The 22,575-nt window shown below is 45.3% G+C and overlaps 1 protein-coding gene across 8 annotated transcripts in view; it reads left to right on the top strand.

The window, feature by feature from the left end:
* TPCN1 (two pore segment channel 1) overlaps positions 1 to 22,575 on the top strand; it is a 55,769-nt gene that overhangs the window by 21,709 nt on the left and 11,485 nt on the right. For 5 of the 8 annotated variants that reach the window (XM_021413141.1, XM_021413140.1, XM_021413143.1 and 2 more), the window contains 16 exons: positions 6,173 to 6,297; positions 8,299 to 8,475; positions 10,346 to 10,459; positions 12,436 to 12,566; positions 13,140 to 13,228; positions 15,037 to 15,071; positions 15,722 to 15,780; positions 16,527 to 16,626; positions 17,647 to 17,763; positions 18,570 to 18,694; positions 19,328 to 19,376; positions 19,565 to 19,628; positions 20,529 to 20,573; positions 21,677 to 21,733; positions 21,823 to 21,876; positions 22,399 to 22,471. In XM_021413141.1, coding sequence (XP_021268816.1) covers positions 6,173 to 6,297; positions 8,299 to 8,475; positions 10,346 to 10,459; positions 12,436 to 12,566; positions 13,140 to 13,228; positions 15,037 to 15,071; positions 15,722 to 15,780; positions 16,527 to 16,626; positions 17,647 to 17,763; positions 18,570 to 18,694; positions 19,328 to 19,376; positions 19,565 to 19,628; positions 20,529 to 20,573; positions 21,677 to 21,733; positions 21,823 to 21,876; positions 22,399 to 22,471 — 1,414 coding nt within the window. Of the gene's footprint in view, positions 1 to 1,432; positions 1,939 to 2,441; positions 3,474 to 6,172; positions 6,298 to 8,298; positions 8,476 to 10,345; positions 10,460 to 12,435; positions 12,567 to 13,139; positions 13,229 to 15,036; positions 15,072 to 15,721; positions 15,781 to 16,526; positions 16,627 to 17,646; positions 17,764 to 18,569; positions 18,695 to 19,327; positions 19,377 to 19,564; positions 19,629 to 20,528; positions 20,574 to 21,676; positions 21,734 to 21,822; positions 21,877 to 22,398; positions 22,472 to 22,575 lie in introns of those variants that run through there. The other 3 variants (XM_021413142.1, XM_021413139.1, XM_021413146.1) reach the window with 3 other exon arrangements.

The raw sequence follows: 22,575 nt of genomic DNA, 5'->3' as shown, positions 1-22,575 counted from the left end.
GTGAGGTACTGCAGCCTGGGCTGCTTTGTGCTCTTGCTGCTTGCACAGGGATCAAACCCAGCAAGGGAGATGCTTGCACCACTGAGGTTGAGTTGCATATCTGTGCGGACTTGTGCAGCATGCTGAGGAAGCATGCTCAGCTCCAAGTGCCCTGGACAGCAGGCACTTCTGGAAGGGTGTCCAGCTGCAACCAGGACACTGCTTTCCCAAGAAAAGGTCCCTGAAAGTGTGCTCCTTGACAGAGAAGTGATGCACCCACATGCTGGGGCCTCTCAAGGGAACATGAATGAAGATGTCCTGCCTGCTAAGTCTCTCATCCTCTGCACTTCTTTGTTTGCTTGCTGAGGGAAATGCTACTGGCGTATGCAGCTCCTTACACTAGTAAATTGCATTTTGCTGTCCTACACTGAGTACATGGGGTATGTCAGCGGTCTGGATGACATATTTAGCTATAGGAACATTTTTGCTGAATTACATTACTTGCCCTGCCTTCTGTGCAGTTCGCAGCTTTCTGTCAACAGGGTATGCTTACTGAAATAGCATTGTGTGGACAGGCTGGCAGCCAGTAGCACCACCAGACCTTTCTCAACCTTCTAAGAGAAAACCCTGTTAAGTCAGGTGAAGATGCATGGCTTTGGAGTCTAATGGGAGGCATCTAAAGCTGTTTCAGTGAAACACTGTAAACAGTCTGCTGGATCTAGAAAGCAGAACATCTGCAAAACAGCCTAATGGGAGCCAGACTGGGGAAGCTATGAGGCAAATGTAAGAGCTAGCCTGTAGCTAGCTGGTAGGACGTTACCAGTTGGATCTTTAAATTATTTTCATTTAGTAAAAACAAATGCAAGCACTGAAGATCAAACACTGAAAATCCTAATAGTCTTCAGCTTAGCATAAAATACCCTGGCTGGGAAGGATGGCTTGGTTCCTGTGAACGTGTTCTGTTCCCCATTCCCTCCTTGGCTCTACTCTATGCCCCCAGAATGGCTGTGGGAATCCGACAGCCCCCTCCTTCTCTTCCCCGCCCCCCCCTCCCCCCAAATGAGAGAAATTTGTTTGCCTGGAGAGCATTTAGTTCCCCTAAGAAGGGAATTTGTTTTGTGAAGGGAAAGGTTTGGGCTCTGGAGAGTTTATGCTCATTCTTCCTTTCTTTTTGTTTTTTGTTTTTTATTGTAATGATGACATATGGAAACTATTTGCACAGGAGCATGCTCCACTGCACTGAATGGAAATGCTGGAGTCCCGGCAGTATTGTTCTGGATGCCTTGTGTAAGCAGCCAGCTGGTTTTGCTTTTTCTTTTTTTTTTCCTGTCTTTCTTTTTTCCCCTCCCTCTTTCCCATCTCCAGGAGCACCAGGGATAAATTGCACAAGTGTAGAAGGAAGCTCTGCCATCTGTGAGCAGCTCCATTTGTTTGCAAACCTCTATTTTCTTCTTTTTGCTGAGGGAGGTAGGGGAGAAGTCTTGTAACGACGAGTCAGCAGTGTCAGCACTATGACTCTTTTCCCATTAGTTCCTCATGCTCACTGGTGAGCAAATCCTGCTACATGCCAAAGTAAGAAAGCTTGGTGTGCAACGCTTTGCTTTACAACCACACTCATACTTAAAATCCCTTTGTTCAGCAGCTGAACACTGAAACATCCTCCTCTAGGACAGCAGCAGGGAAGTGCTTCAACTGAGATCTGAGCCACCTTCCTCAGAAGGGAGGGGAGAATGTATGTAGTTTTGCAGAGAGCAGAGGAAAATCCTCTCCCATAAATGAGGATTTACTTGGGGAGGGAGGAGCCCTGGCTGTGTCTTACCTCCTGCTCCCCAGCTCCCACCACACACCACTCCTGTGCGATGGCTACCATGCGTTGGAGAGAGCCACTTGCCATCTACCTTGAGGACTGTGGGAGCCCCGTGGAGAGATCCTCCTATCTCATTGAGCTCAGTACTAATGGTAAAGCTGCTGGGGATGTTCTGCAGCGTGGAGCAGGGGTTGTATTAGTCTGTGTCATTGTTATCATGGGAGCAGCTGAGGAAATTAGCTAGCTGGAGGGCTGCCAAACAAACAGTCAGAGATGCTCTTCAAATTTATTATTATTTTTTATTATTTGTTACCCAGACGATGTTCTTGCCTCGAGGTTGCTGGAGCAGCCTTCTGGTACCTGATGGGTATCCTGATGGGATCCTCAAAATGTAGCTCCGCACTGGAATGCTTTGCCAGTACACTGTTTATTCTCTGTGCCTACAAAATACTGCTGGTGTGGACGGGAGGAGGATGTCTTGGCTTCTAGAGTTATTATTTTTGTTTGTTTCTTACTTGTATCTCTGAGAACTCTTTCACATTCATAATCTTGATCTTGCTGGGACATCTCTTCTGTGTCAGCTGTGAGTCTTCTGCGTATGAAATACAGAGGCATGTGCTCTTTTTTTTTTCTTGTGGCACAGCTTTTCCTTGAGTTAGTCCTTTACAAAGCAAGGTTTGTCTCTTAAAGAATTATTTGAAAATTGGAAGTAGCTTGGCACCTTTTGGTAGGTACAGCATTCTGGTGTGTTGTTCAGTACTGCACACGGTATGCTCTGATGCCCTTAAAAACTTGAACAGGTTCTGGTAACGTGGTGGCATTGTTGGTAGCCTGGTTTACACGTCCCTTTTCCCCAGAAGAGCTAGTGTAGCCAGGGTGTTGATTCCATGCCTCCTCAATACCTTTTGAATTGCAGGAGGTGGGTGGATGCTCACTGTTCAGAGGAGCTGTGCAGGGGCCTGGGCTCTGCTCCTGCAGCTGCACCATGCAGCCCGTGCCATGTGGAAGAGGGAGTGCAGGAGCTGTGGTGTCATGCTGGATTGCTGCTTGGGTAGTGCTGTGGCTGGCACAGATGGCTTTGGGTTTGGCGTGGTAGGAGGAGGCTGTGCATGGCACCTGTCACCCAGCAAAGTGTGGGGATGTTGGGCAGCAATGGGCCTGCCTGGGGGTGGGCATCCGCTGAGGGCAGCGAGGGCTGTGGGGTCCCCATCAGTGAGGCAGCGCTGGTCTGCGGCGGTGAGCTGTGGGGGCCTGGCAGAGACAGTCTTGCAGCTCTGTGAAGCAGTATCTGCCAAAAGGGGTTTGCTGTCAGGCTGTGGCTGGGGGGAGTCTCCATCTTTTGGATGTGTATACAGTAAAAGCTTTGTAAACGATCACCTTTAAGAACTTTATAGAGTTCGTAATGAAAGACTTCAGAGTTTTGAATGTTGCTGTCATCTTTTGTTAAAAAGCAACTGGACCCACACACTGACATTCCAGTTCTGTGGATAAATAAAAAGCTCCATCATCTGCTCTTATATTTAAGAACGGTGCTCATTTGAGGTTTTAAAAGGGATGAGGGGGAGGAATCAGCTGCATTGAAACATGTGGACTTGGAGTGGTGTTTTAGAGTATGGGGAAAGCAAAGAAGAGGAGCAGGCTTAGTGCTGCGGGAGTCTCAGCAATCTGCATGGTCTGGAAAGCTCAGGTAAGTGTTACCTTCTTGTGATGTGGGGGTGGGAGAGGCTGCTGCAACTGTGCTTTGGCACAGGGCTTTCTGACCTTCCAGGAGTGAGCAGTGTTATGCCTCTTAATGGGTGTGGAGTTTTGGGTACGGACTCTTGTAACTCCTGAGGGTTTTCTAGAAAACCTGAATCCCCTGGTTTAGCAAGGGTTGTTTTATCACAGAAAAGAGGTACATCAAATCCTCAACATTCCATCATAAGAGAGGAAAAGAATCTTACTGTCACTTTTCCCTACTTCCCTAACACAGAGAACAAACTACTCCATCGCAGCTTCTGTGCTTATAAAAGGGGGAAATCAGCACTTTTTGCATTGTCAAGATAACTTTAGATGTTCCCTCTTTGGCAACATGAGGCTATGGAGAATGAAAGTGCCTAATGGCAAGACCCCTGTGTGGTCTGGGAGCTGTCAGGGCCACAGGGACCTGAGTGCAGGGGCAGCCCCACACATGGTCCCGTGCATGGCCCTAAGTGGGTCTCACTACTGGGGGACCTCTGGTCAGAGCCACAAAATAAAAGTTCCTGTCCCAGAAAAAGAAATGAAATTATGCTATCTTTTTGCACAATACATGATGGCTGTTAAGTTTTTGTGTTTTTTTTCATGTGTCGTAGTAACACTGAGGCTGTAGAATGCAACCCTAGCAAGTATTGTGGTGTTTACACATGCGCCCTACTTAGCTTGCTCCTGGGAAGGGCACTCTGTGTGGATATGCTTGGGAGTTGCTTTTTTGCAATTGAATTGTATATTTAAAATGGAGTTTTTAATTTTGAAATCTTGTACAAATGTTCAGTAAAGCATTGCTTTATAATGCTTTACTGATGGCCAAGACATCTCTTAAACAATTTAAAATAAATCTGAGATCAGCAAAATCCACTTTTTATCCTTTTTTATTTCATCGGGAAGATACTGGTACTCATCTACACCAAAAAGAGTGTACAAAGACACCTTGTTTAATGACTCTGGAGAGCTCTGACAAAATGGGACTTTCTCCTGAAAATACCGTGCAACTGCTGTTAGTGTGCTGTACAGTCTCTGTTCTTAGACTCGTTTCCCATGTTGTCGGTAGTTCTGAGCTCCGCTCTTCCCCTGTCCTCTCACCATTCAATGCAAAAAACAGTGTTTCTCTGGCAAGCTCATGTCTACTTAGTCGGTTGGACATCCTCAGAGACTTCTGTTAGCTTATTTGTGGTTTGACTGTTGGTTGTGTTTTGTGAACATGACAGCACACGTCTTCTGAAGGGTAGGTCCTACCTGACCAACCTTGTGGCCTTTTATGGTGGTGTAACTGTCAGTGGACAAAGGAAGAACTGCTGAATGTCATCTGTCTGGACTTCAGTAAGGCCTTTGACATGGTCCACCCCTAACATCCTTCTCTCCAAATGGGAAACATATGGATTTGATGGGTGGACTGTTTGATGGATGAGGAACTGGTTGTGAGACCATACCCAGGGAGTAGTGATCATGGCTCAGTGTCCGGATGGAGATCAGTGATGAGTGATGTCCCTCAGGGGTCAGTACTGGGACTGGTGCTCTTTAATATCTTCATCAATGACATTGACAGTGGGATCGATTGCACCTTCAGCAGTTTGCAGATGACACCAAGCTGTACAGTGCAATTCACGCACCTGGGGGATGGGAAGTTCAACAAATCCAAGTGCAAGATCTTGCACCTGGGTCATGGCAACTCCTACTACCAATACAAGCTGGGGAATGAAAGGATTGAGTGCAGCCCCCTTGAAAAGGACCTGGAGGTACTGGTGGATGGCAACTGGACACAAGCCAGCAGTGTGCCCTTGCAGCCCAGAAAGCCAACCGTATTCTGGGCTGCATCCAAAGCAGCGCAGCCAGCAGGGCGAGGGAGGGGATCCTGCCCCTCTGCTCTGCACTATGAGACCTCACCTTGATTGCTGCGTTCAGATGTGGAGTGCTCAGTAAAGGAGAGACACGGACCTGTTGGAGCATGGCCAGAGGAGGCCACAAAAAATGCTCCAAGGGATGGAACACCTCCCTGCGAGGACATTCTGAGAGCTGGGGCTGTGCAGCATGGAGAAGAGAAGGCTCCGGGGAGATCCGAGAGCAGCCTTCAGTATCTAAAGGGACTCTATAGCAGGGTTTGTTGTGCCAGGAGAAAGAGGAATGGTTTCTAAGTAAAAGAGGGTAGATTTAGATTGGATATAAGGAAAGTCTTTTACAGTGAAGGTGGTGAGGCACTGGCACAGGCTGCCTGGAGGGGTGGTGGATGCCCCATCCCTGCGGAGACCCAAGGTCGGGCTGGACAGGGCTCTGAGCATCTGGTGGAGCTTTGGGTGTCCTTGTTCATTGCAGAGGTGTTGGCCAAGGGAGGGGCCTTTAAACTCAAGCGATTCTGTATTCTCTTGCGCCAGGAGACACGCTTATTGCACTAAATAGGATTCTGTCTTTTTTGATGATTTTCTGGGAGCATTCTGATGTTGAAATGCTGAGTCCTAGTGTGTCTTTTAAATGTTCTTGTGGGAACAGACCATTATTCTATGTACAAACTGCCAGTTTTTTGGGGGTTCTCTGATAAATCTTGATGCTTTTCTCTCATCCTACTCTCTGGCTATTTTGTGTTCTCCCCAATCAATCTCTGCTCGCTTAATTGCCAACCAATTTTTCTCTTTTTCTCTTATTGTGCTGCTGCAGATGGAGGAACCTATGATATTATTAATGATGCATCCAGCCCTGCTGCAGGAGACTGCTGTGCGCAGCGGAGCTCTGCCCAACACAACTGGGAAATGAACTACCAGGAGGCAGCAATCTACCTCCAGGTGAGCCCTGATGCTTGGTGTGCAGTGCAAAAAATGGTCTACTGAAGTTATGATAGTTCTTGATTATAAGAAGGAGAGGGCTTCAGTCTCCAGGTTTTTTTTGTTTGTTTGTTTGTTTTTTTAAATCTTTTAGAAAAGAGTCTGCTCAAAGAGTGGGAATATGCCAGAGCGTACCTCAGAGGGTTTGACAAGACATTTGAGGAGCACTGATAATGGTGTTGCTGGCTCCCTGGCCACCCTTCCTCCCTGCTCCTCTCTGTTCTCTTTCAAAGAGAGTTGCACTGCAACTTTAGGTGCTTTGGATCCAGTTGATTTTGTTGCCTAAGCTTCTGCAGGGCATCTGATGTTTGCTCCTCCTAGCTCCTGCCCTGCGGAACTGAGGGTACTGCTCCTCTGACACTTTATAACCTGGTATGCTAGGACCTTGGTAATACTTCAGCTGAGTCGTATGCTGGAGCAGCATGGACAGTGTAATGGTGACCCCAGTCTCTCCTGGGCTTTTGTTTAAACTCATGATTATCAGAGATGCTCTGCAAAGCTTCACCAAGTTGCTGCAGTGTGTGATGTTAATGCACGCAGCAGGCTTGGCCCTTCAGATGCAGATTAGTCTTGCTGCTGCCTTGACCAATGGCCATAATGACAATGTCCTTGAAAATGGAGTAGAAGTAAATTAAAGAGTATGCAGATTGTTTATGTGAATCAGTAGCTGTGGGCAAGCGTCTTATCTGAATAGGAGGACTTTACTGTCCAGCCACATTTTGAATTGCTTGGCTATCAAGAGGCAGAATTTAGACTGTTTTTTCATTCTGCAAATATGTTTTTTTCAGGCATGAATAAGAAAGCCTTGCTGATCTAAGCTAGCTCTCCCTTGGAGTGGGGGGCTTGCGCTGAATGGAGCTTGCTGCTGCTTTTGTCTTGTCCACAGTCTGGCTCTCTGACCTGGCAGTGTTTGTTCTTACTCAGAATGTGAGCTTGCCTGTGAGATGCCTAAATTAAAAGCATTTGAAACTGTCTCCTGAATGAATCTTGAATGCCTTCCCTCTTAAAGGAGGTCCTGTTTCCTAGTCCTGTTATCTGTTCACAATCACAATTATTCTGTTGTGATAATAATTGTTTACTATCCTTACAGTAATTGCTTACCTGGAAAGATATTTAAATAATTAAGTACTTGAATATCTCAGCTGGGGAAAAGTGATTCTTAGGACAGTTTCCAAGAGCCAGCAAGTTTCCTGTACATGACAAAAGCTCCCTGGCTTCAACCATTGGCTCAAGAAAGAAGCTGCTGGATGGTTCTATGTGAAAAACACTGCTCTAAATTCTCACCAAACTGTTTTATCGTAGAAGTAAAAATAGTGATGATGCAGCTATTTAAAATCAGTTGTAGGCAATCTGTTAAGGTGGAATATTTGACCCCTTAATATTACGGTCTCTTGTTCAGAGGGAATGACAAATCAGCATAGATGCTTGTTTATTTTTTGTGGAGTTTGTCTCTCTTCTCAAATTCCTTCATTGCCTGGGTTCCAAAGCATGTTTTCTCACAGGCATCTTACAAGGCCACGATAAGGAGGAGAGCAACTGTCAGCCATGTGCTCTAGAGTTTATCTGTGTGTTTTTGTGTTCTGTCCTGGAGAGGGTTAATCAAAGAAGGCTGTAGACATGTGGAAGTGGTTGCAAGTAAATGATGTGGAGTGTTTGTGTTGGGATGTAGACTGAGGTTTTCTCTGCCTTTCTTTGTAAAGCCTTCCAGGGCTGCTCTTGTTTTTGAAAAGACTCGAGAATTTCTGAAGCAGGGGTTTGAGGATATTAATGAGTTTCGGTGCTGAAATGTGCTTATGAGTGGAGAGGGATGCCCCATGCATCTCTAGTATTCTTTAGTAAGCAGATGAATGTCAGGCTGTAAAGAGGGAATACTCTGGGAATTATGTAAAGTTGGGTGGAATGCTCTGGTATAATACTGAGACACTAACGCTGTTCTCTTCTTTATTATCCCTACTGCCTTAGGAAGGAGAAAATAATGATAAATTCTTCACTCACCCCAAAAATGCCAAAGCACTTGCTGCCTACCTCTTTGCACACAATCACCTTTTCTACCTAATGGAGCTGAGCACAGCACTGCTTCTCCTGTTGCTGTCTCTCTGCGAGGCACCAGCTGTTCCTATGCTCCGTCTTGGCATCTTTGTAAGTACTTTGGAGGCATAATGTAGAATTCTGCTTGTTTTGCAGGGATGGGTAAGAGTAAAAAGAAGTTTAAAAGGAGAAGAAGAGGATAGCAGTAGCAAGAGAACCATCTGGCTTGTTCTGTAGAATGGTTGACAGCAGATATGCCAGATAACAAAACATCCTGTTTTTTCATCTGATGTACATAGACCAACTTTGAAAGTGACACTTTTCAGGTTACCAAATTTGTGCAGGTCTTAACTTTTGTAGTTGTGTAGAAGCATGGCTTTTTGTTTGTTTGTTTGTTTTTCGCTTGAGAAGCTCAGGAATATGTGTGTTTTTTGTCAGGATGGCTTAATAAAATATGACAACGGCAAGTGTAGAGTCTTGCATATGAGCAAGAACAACCCCAGGTACCAGTGTAGGTTGGGGACTGACCTGCTGGAGAGCAGCGTGGGGGAAAGGGACCTGGGGGTCTTGGTGGACGGCATGATGACCATGAGCCACCACTGTGCCCTTGTGGCCAAGAAGGCCAGCGGTGTCCTGGGGTGTGTTAGAAGAGCTATGGTTAGTAGGTTAAGAGAGGTTCTCCTCCCCCTCTACTCTGCCCTGGTGAGACCGCATCTGGAATATTGTGTCCAGTTCTTGACCCCTCAGTTCCAGAAGTATAGGGAACTGCTTGAGATAGTCTAGTGCAGAGCTACAAAGACAATGAAGAGAGTACAGCATCTCCCTGATGAGGAAAGACTGAAGGAGCTGGGTCTCTTTAGCTTGGAGAAGAGGAAACTGAGGGATGACCTCATTCATGTTGTAAAGAAGTATGTAAAGGGTGGGCGTCAGGAGGATGGAGCTAGGCTCTTCTCAGTGACATCCAGTGATAGGACAAGGGGCTGTGGGTGCAAGCTGGAACATAGGAGATTCCACATCAACACGAGAAAAAACTTCTTCACGGTGACAGTAAGAGAACACTGGAACAGGCTGCCCAGAGAGGCTGTGGGGTCTCCTTCTCCGGAGGCATTCAAAACCCGCCTGGATGCATTCCTGTCTAATCCTAATCTAGGTGTTCCTGCCCCAGCAGGGGGACTGGACTAGATGATCTTCCAAGGTCCCTTCCAATCCCTGACATCCTGTGATTCTGTTAGGGTTAGTGCTGTTATCCCAGCGGTGGTGCTTGTTCCTAGAACACACAGGTTCTCAGCCTGGGATGGGGTGCTAAACCCTCTCATGTTCTCTCCTCGTGCAGTTGTGAGAACTCTTTTTAACGCGTATGCATTTAACTTGAAGTTTGATGTCTGACTCTCAAAAAATGCAGTTTTCAAGAAGAGACGGATGAACCATGGTGTGTAGTATTGTTGGTCCACAACTGCTTCATAAGGTACCGCTGTCAGGCACAGTGCTAGGAGCTGTTGTTTGTGGTGAGAGAATCTACATCTGCTTTTGGAGCTGCTGGTGGCACCCTGAGAGTGTGCCAAGATGTAAAAGAGTTTGACAGCCTTTGGGTCTCAGTGTTCTTCAAAACGAGTCAGAGCTGCATAACTGCATTTGAGTTTTGAGATATTACTAAAGTGGAAGTTGTAAGAAATTTCTGTCTTTGTGATACATTTTACGTGTCACAACAGAGAAGGGGTCCTTCCCTGCTGCCAGAAGCTCCTGTTTTTTTCCTGAGCTTGATCAGGGCACTGTATGTGGTTATTTGCAACCTATTCCAAGAGAAAACTCTTCTCTATGTAAATTCTCTCTGCAGCTCTGTTTTGTGCACTTCACCAAAAAATTTGCAGTCCCAAGCTGCCAAACTCACATGCTTCTTGGAGAAAGAAGGGGCAGAAATGTGGCTTCTGCGCTTGTGTTTGTAATCAGAAGCACTGGTTTAAGCTTTGCTGTATTTTAACAGGTCCATGCAACCCTGGAGCTGTTTGCATTAATGGTGGTAGTCTTTGAGCTCTCAATGAAGATGAGATGGCTGGGCTTCCACATGTTCATTAGACACAAGAGGACTATGGTGAAGGTAAGTTCACAGAACTACAGAATCACAGGGATTGGAAGGGACTTCTCATCTCTAATCTTATCTAGTCCAATCTCCTTCTAAAGCAGATTCCCTACTTGCACAGGAAGGTTGCACAGGAAGGTGTCCAGGTAGGTTTTGAATATCTGCAGAGAAGGAGACTCCACAAACACTTTGGGTAGTTTGTTCCACTGTTCTGTCATCATCAAAGTAAACTTTTTTTCTCATGTTCAGATGGAGTCACAGAATCCTTAGAGTTGGAAGGGACCTTTAAAGGTCATCTAGTCCAATCGTCTGCAATGAACATGGATATCTGCAATTTGATCAGGTTGCTCAGAACCTGGCCCAGCATGGCCTTGAATGTCTCCAAAGATGAGGCTTCCACCACGTCTTTGGGTGCTCCATGCTAGTGCCTCACCACCCTCACGATAAAAGACTTTTTCCTTATATCCAGTCTAAATCTGCCCTTTTACTTTGAAACCATTTCCCCTTCTCCTGTCACAACAAACCCTGCTAAAGAGTGTGTCCCCTTCTTTCATGTAGCTCCTCTTTAGATACTGAAGGCTCATCTCAGGTCTCCCCAGAGCCATCTCTGCTCAAGGCTCTCACAGCCCCAGCACTCTCAGCCTGTCCTCATAGGAGAGGTGTTCTGTCCCTTGGATCATTTCTGTGGCCCCTCTCTGGATGTGCTCCAACAGGTCTATGTTTCTCCTGCACTGAGTGTTCCCCATCTGGATGCAATACTGCAGGTGAGATCTCCCAGTGCAGAGCAGAGGGGCAGGATCCCCTCCCTCACCCTGCTGGCTGCACTGCTTTGGATGCAGCCCAGGATATGGCTGGCTTTCTGGGCCGCGAGGGCACGCTGCTGGCTTGTGTCCAGCTGCCATCCACCAGTACCATCAAGTCCTTTTTGGGAGAACTATGCTCAATCCTTTCATTCCCCAGCTTGTATTGGTAGTAGGATTGTCTCAACCCAGGTTCAGATCTTGCACTTAGCTTTGAATCTCACAAGGTTCTCCTGGGGTCACTGCTCAGCCTGTCTAGGTCAAAATGATGAAACTTCCTGTGTTCCAGTTTGTGCCCATTACCCCTTGTCCTGTTGCAGAACATGACCAAAAAGAGCCTGGCCCCATCCTCTTGACGCTTGCCCTTCAGATATTTATAAATATTGATAAAATCCCCTTTCAGCCTTCTCTTTGGGCTGGACAGCCCCAGGTCTCTCAGCCTTTCCTCATAAGGGAGATGCGCCAGGCCTCTCATTGTCTTTGTGGCCTTCTGCTGGGCTCTCTCCAGGAGTTCCCTGTCTGCTTCAGACTGGGAGCCCAGAACTGAACACGGTGCTCCAGATGTGGCCTCCCCAGGGCAGAGTAGAGGGGAAGGAGAACCTCCCTTGCCCCGCTAACCATGTTCTGTGCTGTGTATCTCAGGATACTATTGGCCTTCTTGGCCCTAAGGACACACTGCTGGCTCATGGCCAACCTGTTGGCCACCAGGACACCCAGGTCCTTCTCTGCAGAGCACCCTTCCAGCTGGTCAGCCCCTAACCTATACTGTTGCATGAGATTATTTCTCCCTTGGTGTAGGAACCCTGCACTTGCCCTTGTTGAACCTCGTAGTTTTCCTCTCCCCCCCAACTCTCAGCCTGTCCACGTCTTGTTGGCAACACAGCCTTCTGGTGAGTCAGCCACTTCTCCCAGCTTCGCATCATCAGCAAACCTGCTGACAGCCATCTGATTGATTGTCAGTGTTTCTCCATCAGCATCTTTGGGAAACAAAGAACTTCAGTAGCTGTTGGCCTTGATTGTAGAAGTGTAGCTTAGAGATGTGTCTCAGCTGCCAAATGATTCTTGTGGGGTTTCTAAGCTCTTGGAGACACTTCCCACCTTGCAAATGTCTAAAGAAATGGGTGATCAGTGAGAGCTTTCTCTTTCCCAAGGGAGACTGCAGCTGTGCCTCTCATTTAAACCCTTTTTTTGCAGACTTGTGTGCTGTTTGTACAGTTCATAGAGGCCATTGTGGTGTTGGTGCGCCAAACCTCACACGTCCGCATAACGAGAGCTTTGCGCTGCATCTTCTTAGTGGACTGCCGCTACTGTGGTGGAGTCAGGAGGTGAGTGGTCAGATCACTGGGTTTTCTGCTCTCATGCCTAGGACAAGGGTGGAGGAAAAACATGCTACGTCCTGCAGGCCCCTTGGAGAAAAGAAGTATCTTTCACAAGCATTTTAGTTCTCAGCAATCTTCTGTAATTGAGATTGAAGTGTACCTGTTGCCTTGCCTATGTAGGGAAAGTTCTTAAGTGGTAACTTCAGCTATACATGCAGAGCACAAGATTATGTGTACTGTCCTTGGCAGCATAAGCTACCTCATAGAGCACATGTGAATGGGGATGCATTGCCTCTGGCTCCTACATTTGCCTTTTAAACTGCTTAGTGCATTACAGAGGTAATGTCTTGAGTCTGGAGAAAGAAAGTTGATGCTCATCACTTGCAGTACCTGAGCTGACTGCAAAGGGAAGATAAGTAGCTTGGAGTCAATTTACCTTGCTCTCTGCTTTTAATCCTTGGAGGAGGAGTAGGAGGAAGGTCATTCTCAAGTGTACTGTTTTGTTGGTTTTTTGTCTACTTATCACGTAGAGGATAAAATATGCAAGTTTTAGTTCATTAATGTTTTCTCCCTTTTCAGAAACCTGCGTCAGATCTTCCAGTCCCTCCCACCATTTATTGACATTCTTCTCCTCCTGCTTTTCTTCATGGTGATCTTTGCTATCCTGGGTGAGTACAATTTATGGAAGTATGTGTTTTTGATGCTGTCAACCAGTTGTTCTTCAAAAGCAACACAAACAAACTGGATGAGTGCAATTCTGATCAGATTCAGAGTCCTGCCAAGATTTTCCATGTGTCTCATTTCATTCACAGTCACCTGGAAGGCAGAAATAAATAGAGCTAAAAGATCTAGGAGATGAGTATTTGATTTTGGAACAAAGATCTTTTTGACCTATACCAAAGGATAGTTGTACATGTGCTTGTGGTTTCTGAGTTAAGTTTCTGTCAGCGTCATTAAGTTTAGTCTGAACATCCATGAACGTGTGTCTGTAGCATACCTGTTACAGTCCTGTCTTCAGAAAGCTTGTTTTCCTAAAGGATCAGTGAAAGGTCACTGAGACTTATTAACAAATAAGTATGGAGAAGACCTTCCAGGTATTTGAGGAACGTGGGCCTGGCAAAGAGCAGAGTCGAGACCCTGAACTTCAGGAGAGCAAACTTGCAGTTATTTAAAGAAATTGTAGGACAAGATCACCTGGGAAATTGTCCTTAGGGACATAGGACTGGAACAGAGATGGCAGCTCTTTAAGGACACCTTTCTGAGACCACAAGAGCTCTCCATCCCCCTGTATAAGAAATCAAGCAGGAGAGGCAGAAAACCAGCATGGCCAAGCAAGAACCTGGTCAAACTCAAGGAAAAGTACAGGCAGTGGAAGCAGGGATGGGTGGTCGGGGAATACAAGTTGCCCAGTTGTGGATGCTCCATCCCTGGAGGCATTCAAAGACAGGTTGGATGGGATCCTGGGCAGCCTGATCTAGTGGCTGGCATCCCTACCCACAGTAGGAAGGTTGGAACTAGATGATCTCTAAGGTTCCCTCCGAACTAAGCCATTCTATGATTCTTTGCCTCCTATCTTTTCCCTCCTTGAGCTTAAAATTCCAGATAAGTGTGCAGACTGAGAGAAGAACTCCTTGAGGAACAGCCCTGCTGAGAAGGACTTGGGGGTTTTGGTGGAGGAAAAGCTGGACGTGAACAGCAGTGTGCTCTGGCAGCCTGAAAGGCCAACAATATCCTGGGCTGCATCAACAGAGGGGTGGCTGCCCGCGCAGGGGGAGATTGCCCTCTTGTGCTCTGCCATTGTGAGGCCCCTTCTGGAGTACTGCGTCTAGGCCTGGGGCCTCCAGCACAAGAAGGATGCAGAGCTGTAGGAGCAGGTCCAGAAGAGGGTAATGAAGGTGCTCAGAGGGCTGGAGCACCTCTCCTATGAAGGAAGTTTGAGGGAGCTGGGCTTTTTCATCCTGGAGAAGAAAAGACTCCAGGAAGACCTCACTGTGGTTTTCCAGTACTTGAAGGGAGCTTACGTAAGGCAGGAGAGGGACAACTTTTTACATGGTCTGATAGTAACAGGACAAATGGGAATGGCCTTAAATTAAAACAGGCAAAATTGAGGTTAGATGTTAGGAATTTGTTTTTTACAGAGAGTGTGGTGAGGCATTGGAACAGGCTGCAAAGAGAAGTTGTGGATGCCCCATCCCTGGAGACATTCAAGGCCAGGCTTGAGGGGCTCCTGGGCAGTCTGATCCTAGTGGTTGGCAACCTCCTTCCCATGGCACGGTTTGGAACTTGATGGTCTTTGAGGCCCCTTCCAACCCAAGCCATTCTATGATATTCTCCACTTTGTGATGCAAGAGGATGGCTTTCTGATTCTTGGTGTGACTTTGCTCTTTGAGAACAGAGATTCCTTGCTTTTGTTTGAAATTAAACAAACTCCATGTTTCTTCTCTCTCCAATTTTCCGTTTTCTTCTGTTTCTGTAGGTTTTTACTTGTTTTCTCCAAACCACTCGGATCCGGTGAGTGTCACTGATTCTTTGAACTGGAGCTGAAGTGCTATCTTGTCTAGTTTAAGAATCAAGTATTACTGTGTAGACGTGAGTTATTTCTGTATGGTGACCTGGGAGGCCAGATGTTAGCTGATTCTAGCAGTAAAAAGAAGTGCAGAGGCTGTGTCTGACAAGGCAGTTGGCAGTTTTACCCGGGGTTAACACCTGCTGGGAAGGAAGACAGTACGTGAAACTTCCTCAGAGTCTCAGAGAAAGGGAACTTTCATGTAGTTGTTCCTTGTTCTTGGTGTCTTAATTCAGTCAAATAAGCTTCTTGCTCCTGTCCCCAAGGAAGGGAGGTATCTGGGTGAAAGCTTGACTTTTCCAGACAGTGGCTGTCAGAATCTAGCAGCCACTAGTTGCTGCTGTGTTATAAGTCTGTAACTTACTGGGAGTGATTACTACAAAATGTATAGATTAGCTTTTAATTGTTTTAAGCCTTTGTATGCCACCTCTCAGGGACCTTTAAAAAGGACCAGTGCTAAGGTACTCTCCTCCTAGGAGGCATGAGGGAACTGTAGAAATGCCGGTATTGAAGTGTTGGTTTTCTAGTTTCATTTTGGATGAAATGTCACTGTGAAATTCTGCTCGTGTTTTGTTATGTGTGTTTTTTCTTTCAGTACTTCAATACCTTAGAGAACAGTCTTGTGAATCTCTTTGTACTTTTGACCACTTCAAAGTAAGTTTGGAGCTAGAAAAGCATGTCTTTCCTTTTATCCCAAAAGAAATCCTAGCAGAGTCGAGACTTCATTTGCGGAAATGCTGTCTCCAAATATAACCACTTCCCTCTGCGTGAGAGAGATTTTCCTGGATTAGCCTGCATGGGAAGAACTGATAGTTTGTTTTAGGATGCTGTGACCTCAAATGCAGAGTTATCTCTAGGCCATTCAGACCAGTTCATCATTGTGAGGGCAACAAGGGCAAGATTAGACCTGAGTCCAAGGAGGAAAAGTTTCTATTTGTACTCCTTTGTCAGGTAACAGTTTATTGTTGTGAAGTAACTTCTTATTCCTCTGCTTCACTTCCCCTATCCACTAAAAAGGGGATAACAGCAGTGGGTAAATATTGATCTGCTGTTAGGGAGAGCTCTGAGGATTAGCAAATTAGCCAAAGACAGAATAAATCTTAGGTTGTCATTCTGTAGTTCTCTGTATACCAGGGCTATATTGCTTTCATTGCTATGTGTTACAGCCCTTAGCCATGCTACAAGTCCACTTAGTTTTTTCAGGATGTACAGGAAACTTGCTTTTTCCTTTTCTTTTTACTGTGCCTCTACGTTCTTGCTGCTTATTGCTAGTGCCATAAGCAACTGTGATTTGTGAAAAAGTGCAAGTCCATGAATGTGGGTACGCACACAACTTGTCCGTTTACCTGTGTAGTGGAAAGTGTAGCATTTGAGAGCTTAAACTTGTATTTTGGATACAGTTTCCCTGATGTGATGATGCCATCTTATGCTCGGAACCCTTGGTCATGTGTCTTCTTCATAGTGTATCTCTCCATCGAACTGTACTTCATTATGAACTTGGTGAGTACCCTGTTAAAACATTTGACTTCTCTCTGCCCAGGTTTGGAGTTCATTGCTCAACAGAGTCTTCCCTGTTCCTAAGAGTGCTCTATAATAATCTGAGACCCTTTGGCAGAATAATTCCAGAAATGGTAATTTATCTACAGGTGGAAGTCTTCTAACATTTGACCATAAGGAAATGAACTAAATCACAGAAAACAGAATGATATTGAGTATCTTTCAACTTTTCTCACATTAATATCATGCTTGGAGTGACATACTCAGTTGAACAAAATGTATTGTCCTTACCTGTCTTAATTATTCATCATAAAATGGCATTTTATTATTTGGACTTTCCTGAAATCCCTAGTAAATCAGTTTGAAAGTGGTGGAGTTGCTAAGGATGGCAGGACTTAGAGTGCTGACATATGCAGTGTGAGAGTGTCTGCTATACTTGCTCTTTTTCTTGCAGCATCCAGGGCAGGGCTGAGACCAGCTCAGGTGAGGATATGGGCAGTGAAAAAGGGGTTTTCAAAGTTGTTGAGGAATTCTGCAATCCAGAGGAGATGATTTTGATGCTTGGAACAGGCTTAGATTTCACCACTGCTGTACTAGATGGAGGGTTAGTTTTGACATGTTTGCGAAATCTCATGTGTAAGAGATGAGTCCAGACAGCAGCCCTCAAAACCCACTTTCCAGGAAGATATAAGGGCATTTTAGCAAACTTTTTCGTATTGCTGTCTCTTAGAATACATGACATTTAGCCTTAGCTATGGAAAACAATAGTGAATGCTAAGAGGCCAGAAATATCTGGCCCTCTTCAAAAAAAAAAAAAAAAAAAAAAGATCAACACATACATCTTTGCCCTTATGATCAGTGAGATCTCACGAACTCTGTTCTGCTTCAGCCAGTGTAGCACTTTGTAAGATTCCTCTTGCAGGCAGTGCCTCTCTGGACTGAATGGTCCTGCCTGTTTGAGAAGCCCTGACTCAAGTTGCCGCATAGAATAATGATCAAACGTATCTTGTCTTCTCTCTGCAGCTTCTTGCTGTTGTGTTTGACACTTTCAATGACATTGAGAAGAGGAAGTTTAAGTCTTTGCTGCTGCACAAGCGCACAGCCATACAGCATGCCTATCGCTTGCTCATCACCAAACAGGTACAGTGTGCTGCAGGGAGGCTGAGAGCAGGCTCTGGTGTGACAGGTGGGAAGGTCAGCCTCTGGAGAAAAGCCAAGTAACTGCATGTCAGCCCCCATGTACGGCCATGGAAGTACCTCAGTAAAATGAGAGAAGCTTGTCCTGGAGGGCACGTGGTCATTGGTTTCTCCCTGATTCCATGTGCGTCACTTGAGGACTTGTCTGAGCACCAGAGCTTAGAGGAGGGGTGTGTTGTACATGTGAAGATACTGTCTAGCTGCTGCATGAATAAATGGTGTAGAGGCAGAATTAATTCACCTATAAACAATTCTTTGGGGAACAGAGCACTGCGGGAGAGAGTTGGTTTCTTGCTTAACTTATGGAGCAGGAAGAGAAGTAAGACCCAAGAATAATCTTTCCTACAGTAAATTGATTCATGTTCAGAGCACATTGGTTATATTAAGGGTTTCTGAGGAAGAGCTTATAGTCTGAAAAAGGTGTCCCTAATAGGGACCTATTAGGACATCTGCTGATTTCCCAAGGAGAGTGGTTGAACAGCTCTTCCAGCATGGGGGCAACAGAGAACAGCCCAGCACGCGCTGGAAGAACCAACTGCCAGGAGAGCTTTTTGTGTTCTGGGATAAACTCAGCAGGTTAAAATAAATAGCTTCTGGTACTTCGGGGGTCAGTTATCATAGCATCTTACGGTAACATAGAAACCCTGCTTAAAGCAAATCCAGAGCGAAAATTAAATATGCTAGTCTGTGTGTGTTTCTGTCTGATGTCCCTACCCATGACATTCCTTCTTTTTTTTTTTTTCCCCTAGAGGCCGTCTGGAATTTCCTTCAAGCATTTTGAAGGGCTGTTGCGCTTTTACAAGCCTCGGATGTGCACCCGAGAGCGATATCTCACTTTTAAAGCACTGAATCAAAGCAATACTCCTTTACTCAGGTAGGATGGTCTTACTGTAGCACCCTGAGCTTTGTGCCTCAGTGTGCCATGAATAAGTGTTGAAAATGGCGTAAGGAGAAAGACACCTAATGATACCACTAAGAGCCTGAGAATTTCAGCATCCTTGCTTTCAAAGGTCTAAAAGCTGTTACAGACCTGACACCGAGCACTTAAGTAAGCACTTATGTTGTAGTTTCTTTGTTTTTGTGTCCCTTTTCACATTTTGTTACATTGAAAAGAACATTTTCAAAAGTGCTAGAAAAGGGTTATACAAGTAGTTGAGACAGTCTGGGATTTCTTTATGGAGAGTAGTGCAATCTCTGTCCCTTGGAGCTTGCTGTCTAAGCCTGAGGTCTTTCCTCAGTGGTAGAATTCCAGAGTTTAGCAGTCAGTTTCCTCTGTGGGCTTTAGGTCTTAGAGAAGAAGGTAGCATTGCATGCCATTCTGAGTATTGTCAGTCGGTAGCCTCTGGCCAGATCAGGAAGAGGTCAGTGTTGAGTTATCAGCTGTGGCTGCAGTTGTAATAAGGAGTTTACAGTTTGCAGGGACTCTCTACTGACGATGCCTGACAAGGATGATTAAGGGTTTAATCGACTCCAAGGCTCTGATCAGATGTTTCTTTCTATTTTGCAGTCTAAAGGATTTTTACAATTTCTATGAAGTTGTTGGCTTAAAATGGAAGGTAAGTGTGTATTGGGTGGAGAATTAGGGGAATTGTATGGGGAAGGGAGAGCAAAGGAGGCCAGTGATTAAAGAGAAACAAAGACAATATAAAAGCAGATGATAGGGATAAGGTGGGTCTCTATCACTACGTATTTTCCAGGTGGATATGGCATTGATTTATTTTCATCCTGGCTCTTGTGCTTCCAGGCAAAACGAAATCGTGAGCACTGGTTTGATGACCTTCCACGGACAGCATTCCTTATTTTTAAAGGTAACAAACTTTGTTTTAATGGCAGCATGTGTTAAAATAATAAGAAAAGCACTTCTGTGCAAAGACTGGGTCCTCTGAAGGATCTTCCTCTTCTTATGTAGAATAAGATAAGTCTTGGCAGTAGTGAACTAAACCCTGAGCTGAGGTCATGGAGGGCTGTTTTCTTTTATCAGCATAGAGGTTTTTCAGCACAGAGGATTTATGGTTGCTTAGTCTAGCAGAGTTTACACGTTTGTTTCGCCATATCCCAGTTAGCAGCTCAGAGCAGTGACTGTGGAGTGGGACTTCTATTTTCACAGAAGCAGCTAGGCTTCCTAGTCCCACTGTATGAATGCAGTGCTCATACAAATCAACTGTAGCTGCTCAGGACAGGGAAGGAGATCTGAAATATCTGTCTCTGTAATCTGTCTTGCAAGTGTGGTTTATCTTCCATGCCCCAAGTTTCCTGGTTGAATGTAGCCATTCAGAAATAAGTTTGTATTTGTAATTTTGTTTTTGGTGTTGTATGCTGGGGGGAAACAGTTACCACTATCTTGATTCAAACATATAGCTGCCATGAGAGTCCTGCCTATCTTGGCACTTATTCTTTCTTGACAGCATATGTTGTTCCAAAGATGGGCTGTTCTTCATCAGTTGTTTTTACCTCTGACTGCATCACAAAACTAGTATATGGGGGTGAGGGGAAGGCATCTAGGGGGTTAAGGATACTGAGTTCATTGCCACTAAAATTCTTGAAGAAATTTCAACTTGGTCCCAAAAAGTTTCTGATCTACTAATCTGGTTAGTTTCTGTGCTGAGGATTCATATGAAAAATATCTCAAAGAAAAAGATAGAGGAGGCTGTGTGTGAGGTGTAGAAGACTGCTTAAACATTTATTTTGTCGTACTTTCCTTCCTGCAGGCATCAACATCCTTGTGAATTCGCGTGTATTCCAATACACCATGTGTGAGTAGGAGCAACACGCTGTTTCTTTGCAATGCTACTTGGATTGCATGGGTCAGGGGTGCTGTCTCTGCTAGGCCCTCCAAGGATCCAGCATGTGGGGCCTGGTCTTTGGGCTGCATTATGGTTCCTGTATGAATTCTGAAGTTTGGATGGAGAGAGAGGGAATGTCTTCTTGTACTGACCACTACTACAGCTTAAATTTGCAGCTCTCACTGTGTTGAGTCTTGTGGAGAGGCTTCTTGTTCACTATTTCACAATACGCTTATGGATCTTACTGTGTAGGAATTGGCTCGTTGCATTTGGATACGTTGGTGGTTAGCTTTCATAAGCCTTGAGGTTTTTATCTTGCAGCTGAAGGTGCTGGATAAGAAACTGCCTTGCCAGTCGGCCTGTTTTGCCCTTCAGAAGGTGCATGCATCATTGCTGCTGGAGGGAGTGCTTGGCAACTGGACTGCCAGGGAGAATGATTCTCTGCTCCTCTGAAGAAGAAAGAGTGCTTACTCGTGCTGCTTCTTGTGTCCTAAACAATCCCTTCCTACTCAGTAATTTGTTGGCTGTTTTTGAGCATCGGAGGGGAGACATTTTTTGTAAATTAAGATGCTAAGCAAAAGGGAGGGCAGGGGTGTGCGGAGATCTGAGTGAAAGGGTAAAATCCTGCACCTTCAGTTCTTGGGTTTGAATGGTGGGAAGCAGTGATAGAGCCAAGATGATGGGGACTTAGTGCTGCTTGGGTCACTTCCTTTGTCCTGTGCTGCTTGGCACATAGTGGTTCTCAAGATTTTGTTGCAGGTCTAGGATGAAGCTGAAATGTCCTGCCATGTTATTAACTGTGTATAAAATAACTTTTGGTTTTAAAAAAAAGAAAAGAAAAAATACTGAGTGTGATTCAGATCATTGTTTTGGTTTGGTTTCTTTTCTTCTGGAGACAAAAGTCTGAGTAGAAGTTTTGTGACTCTTCCAAGCTACAGATTCAGTTTGTTAGTTGAATTGGAAATACTGACCCTACCACATGCCCTATATTGTAATTTTTTTTGTTAGCCTAGGAAGTATTTAACCTCTGATCCAGGATTGTTTTTATAATGGATTTTTATTTTGTTTTTCAGATACTGTGGTGGCTGTGAATGGAATTTGGATTCTTGTTGAAACCTTCATGCTGCAAGGTAGGAAACTTTGCAGCTCGTTTCTTGGCTACGATGCTGGGTGATTGAATATAGGGAAGGTTAGAATAAGTTGTTCTTGTGTCTTGCAGGAGGGAATTTCTTCTCCAGAAATGTCCCATGGAGCTACATAGTCTTCCTCACAAGTAAGCTAATGCCACCCAACATGGCTGTGTCATTCCATAATGAGTTGAGGATTGAGTGAGGGAATAGACAGCTCTGTTCCCAGAGAAGGCACTCACAGGATGCTGCCAGGACAGAGGGGAAAGTAGATGGTTCCTCCCTGAGATCTCTCTCTGCAGGCCAAGCGTAGGCTACCCATAGCATCCATATGCTGGATATGTTCCCATGGGATAAAAGAAAGTGCACGAGCGGGACTGAATTCCTCACACGTTTTGGCCTTAGGTATGGGAGCTTGTGCCTCAGCATTTATAGCATGTTAGCCAAGTTAACTGCTTTGTAGGCCACTCTGAAGAGAAATGCGTTGTTTTGAGGGGAAGATGTTCTCTTTGTTATCTCACCGAGAATGACTGTTGGGTGTCTGTGAAACCAGTGTTCAGTATTCCTCCGCTCAAAAGTCTGCTCATCTGTGCAAAGTACAAGCCTTTGTATAAGTCCTCCATGTAATGCTGCTTATTTCTGTTCATGGCTCTCAAATTGTTTTACAGTCTATGGCGTGGAGCTGCTCCTGAAAACCACTGGACTGGGGCCTGTTGAGTACCTGTCCTCAGGCTGGAATCTGTGAGTGCGCAGTAATGTTTGGAGAGGTGATAAAAATTGCTGCATTAGAAAGACTGACTTCTAATAGGAAGCAAGTGCTGGCTTCTGCACTTGGCCTTGTGCGT

Source organism: Numida meleagris, chromosome 14 (genome assembly GCF_002078875.1).
Source record: "Numida meleagris isolate 19003 breed g44 Domestic line chromosome 14, NumMel1.0, whole genome shotgun sequence".
Lineage (NCBI taxonomy): Eukaryota > Metazoa > Chordata > Aves > Galliformes > Numididae > Numida > Numida meleagris.
Note: the sequence above shows the minus strand (reverse complement) of the source record. Positions and strands in the feature narration are given on the sequence as shown.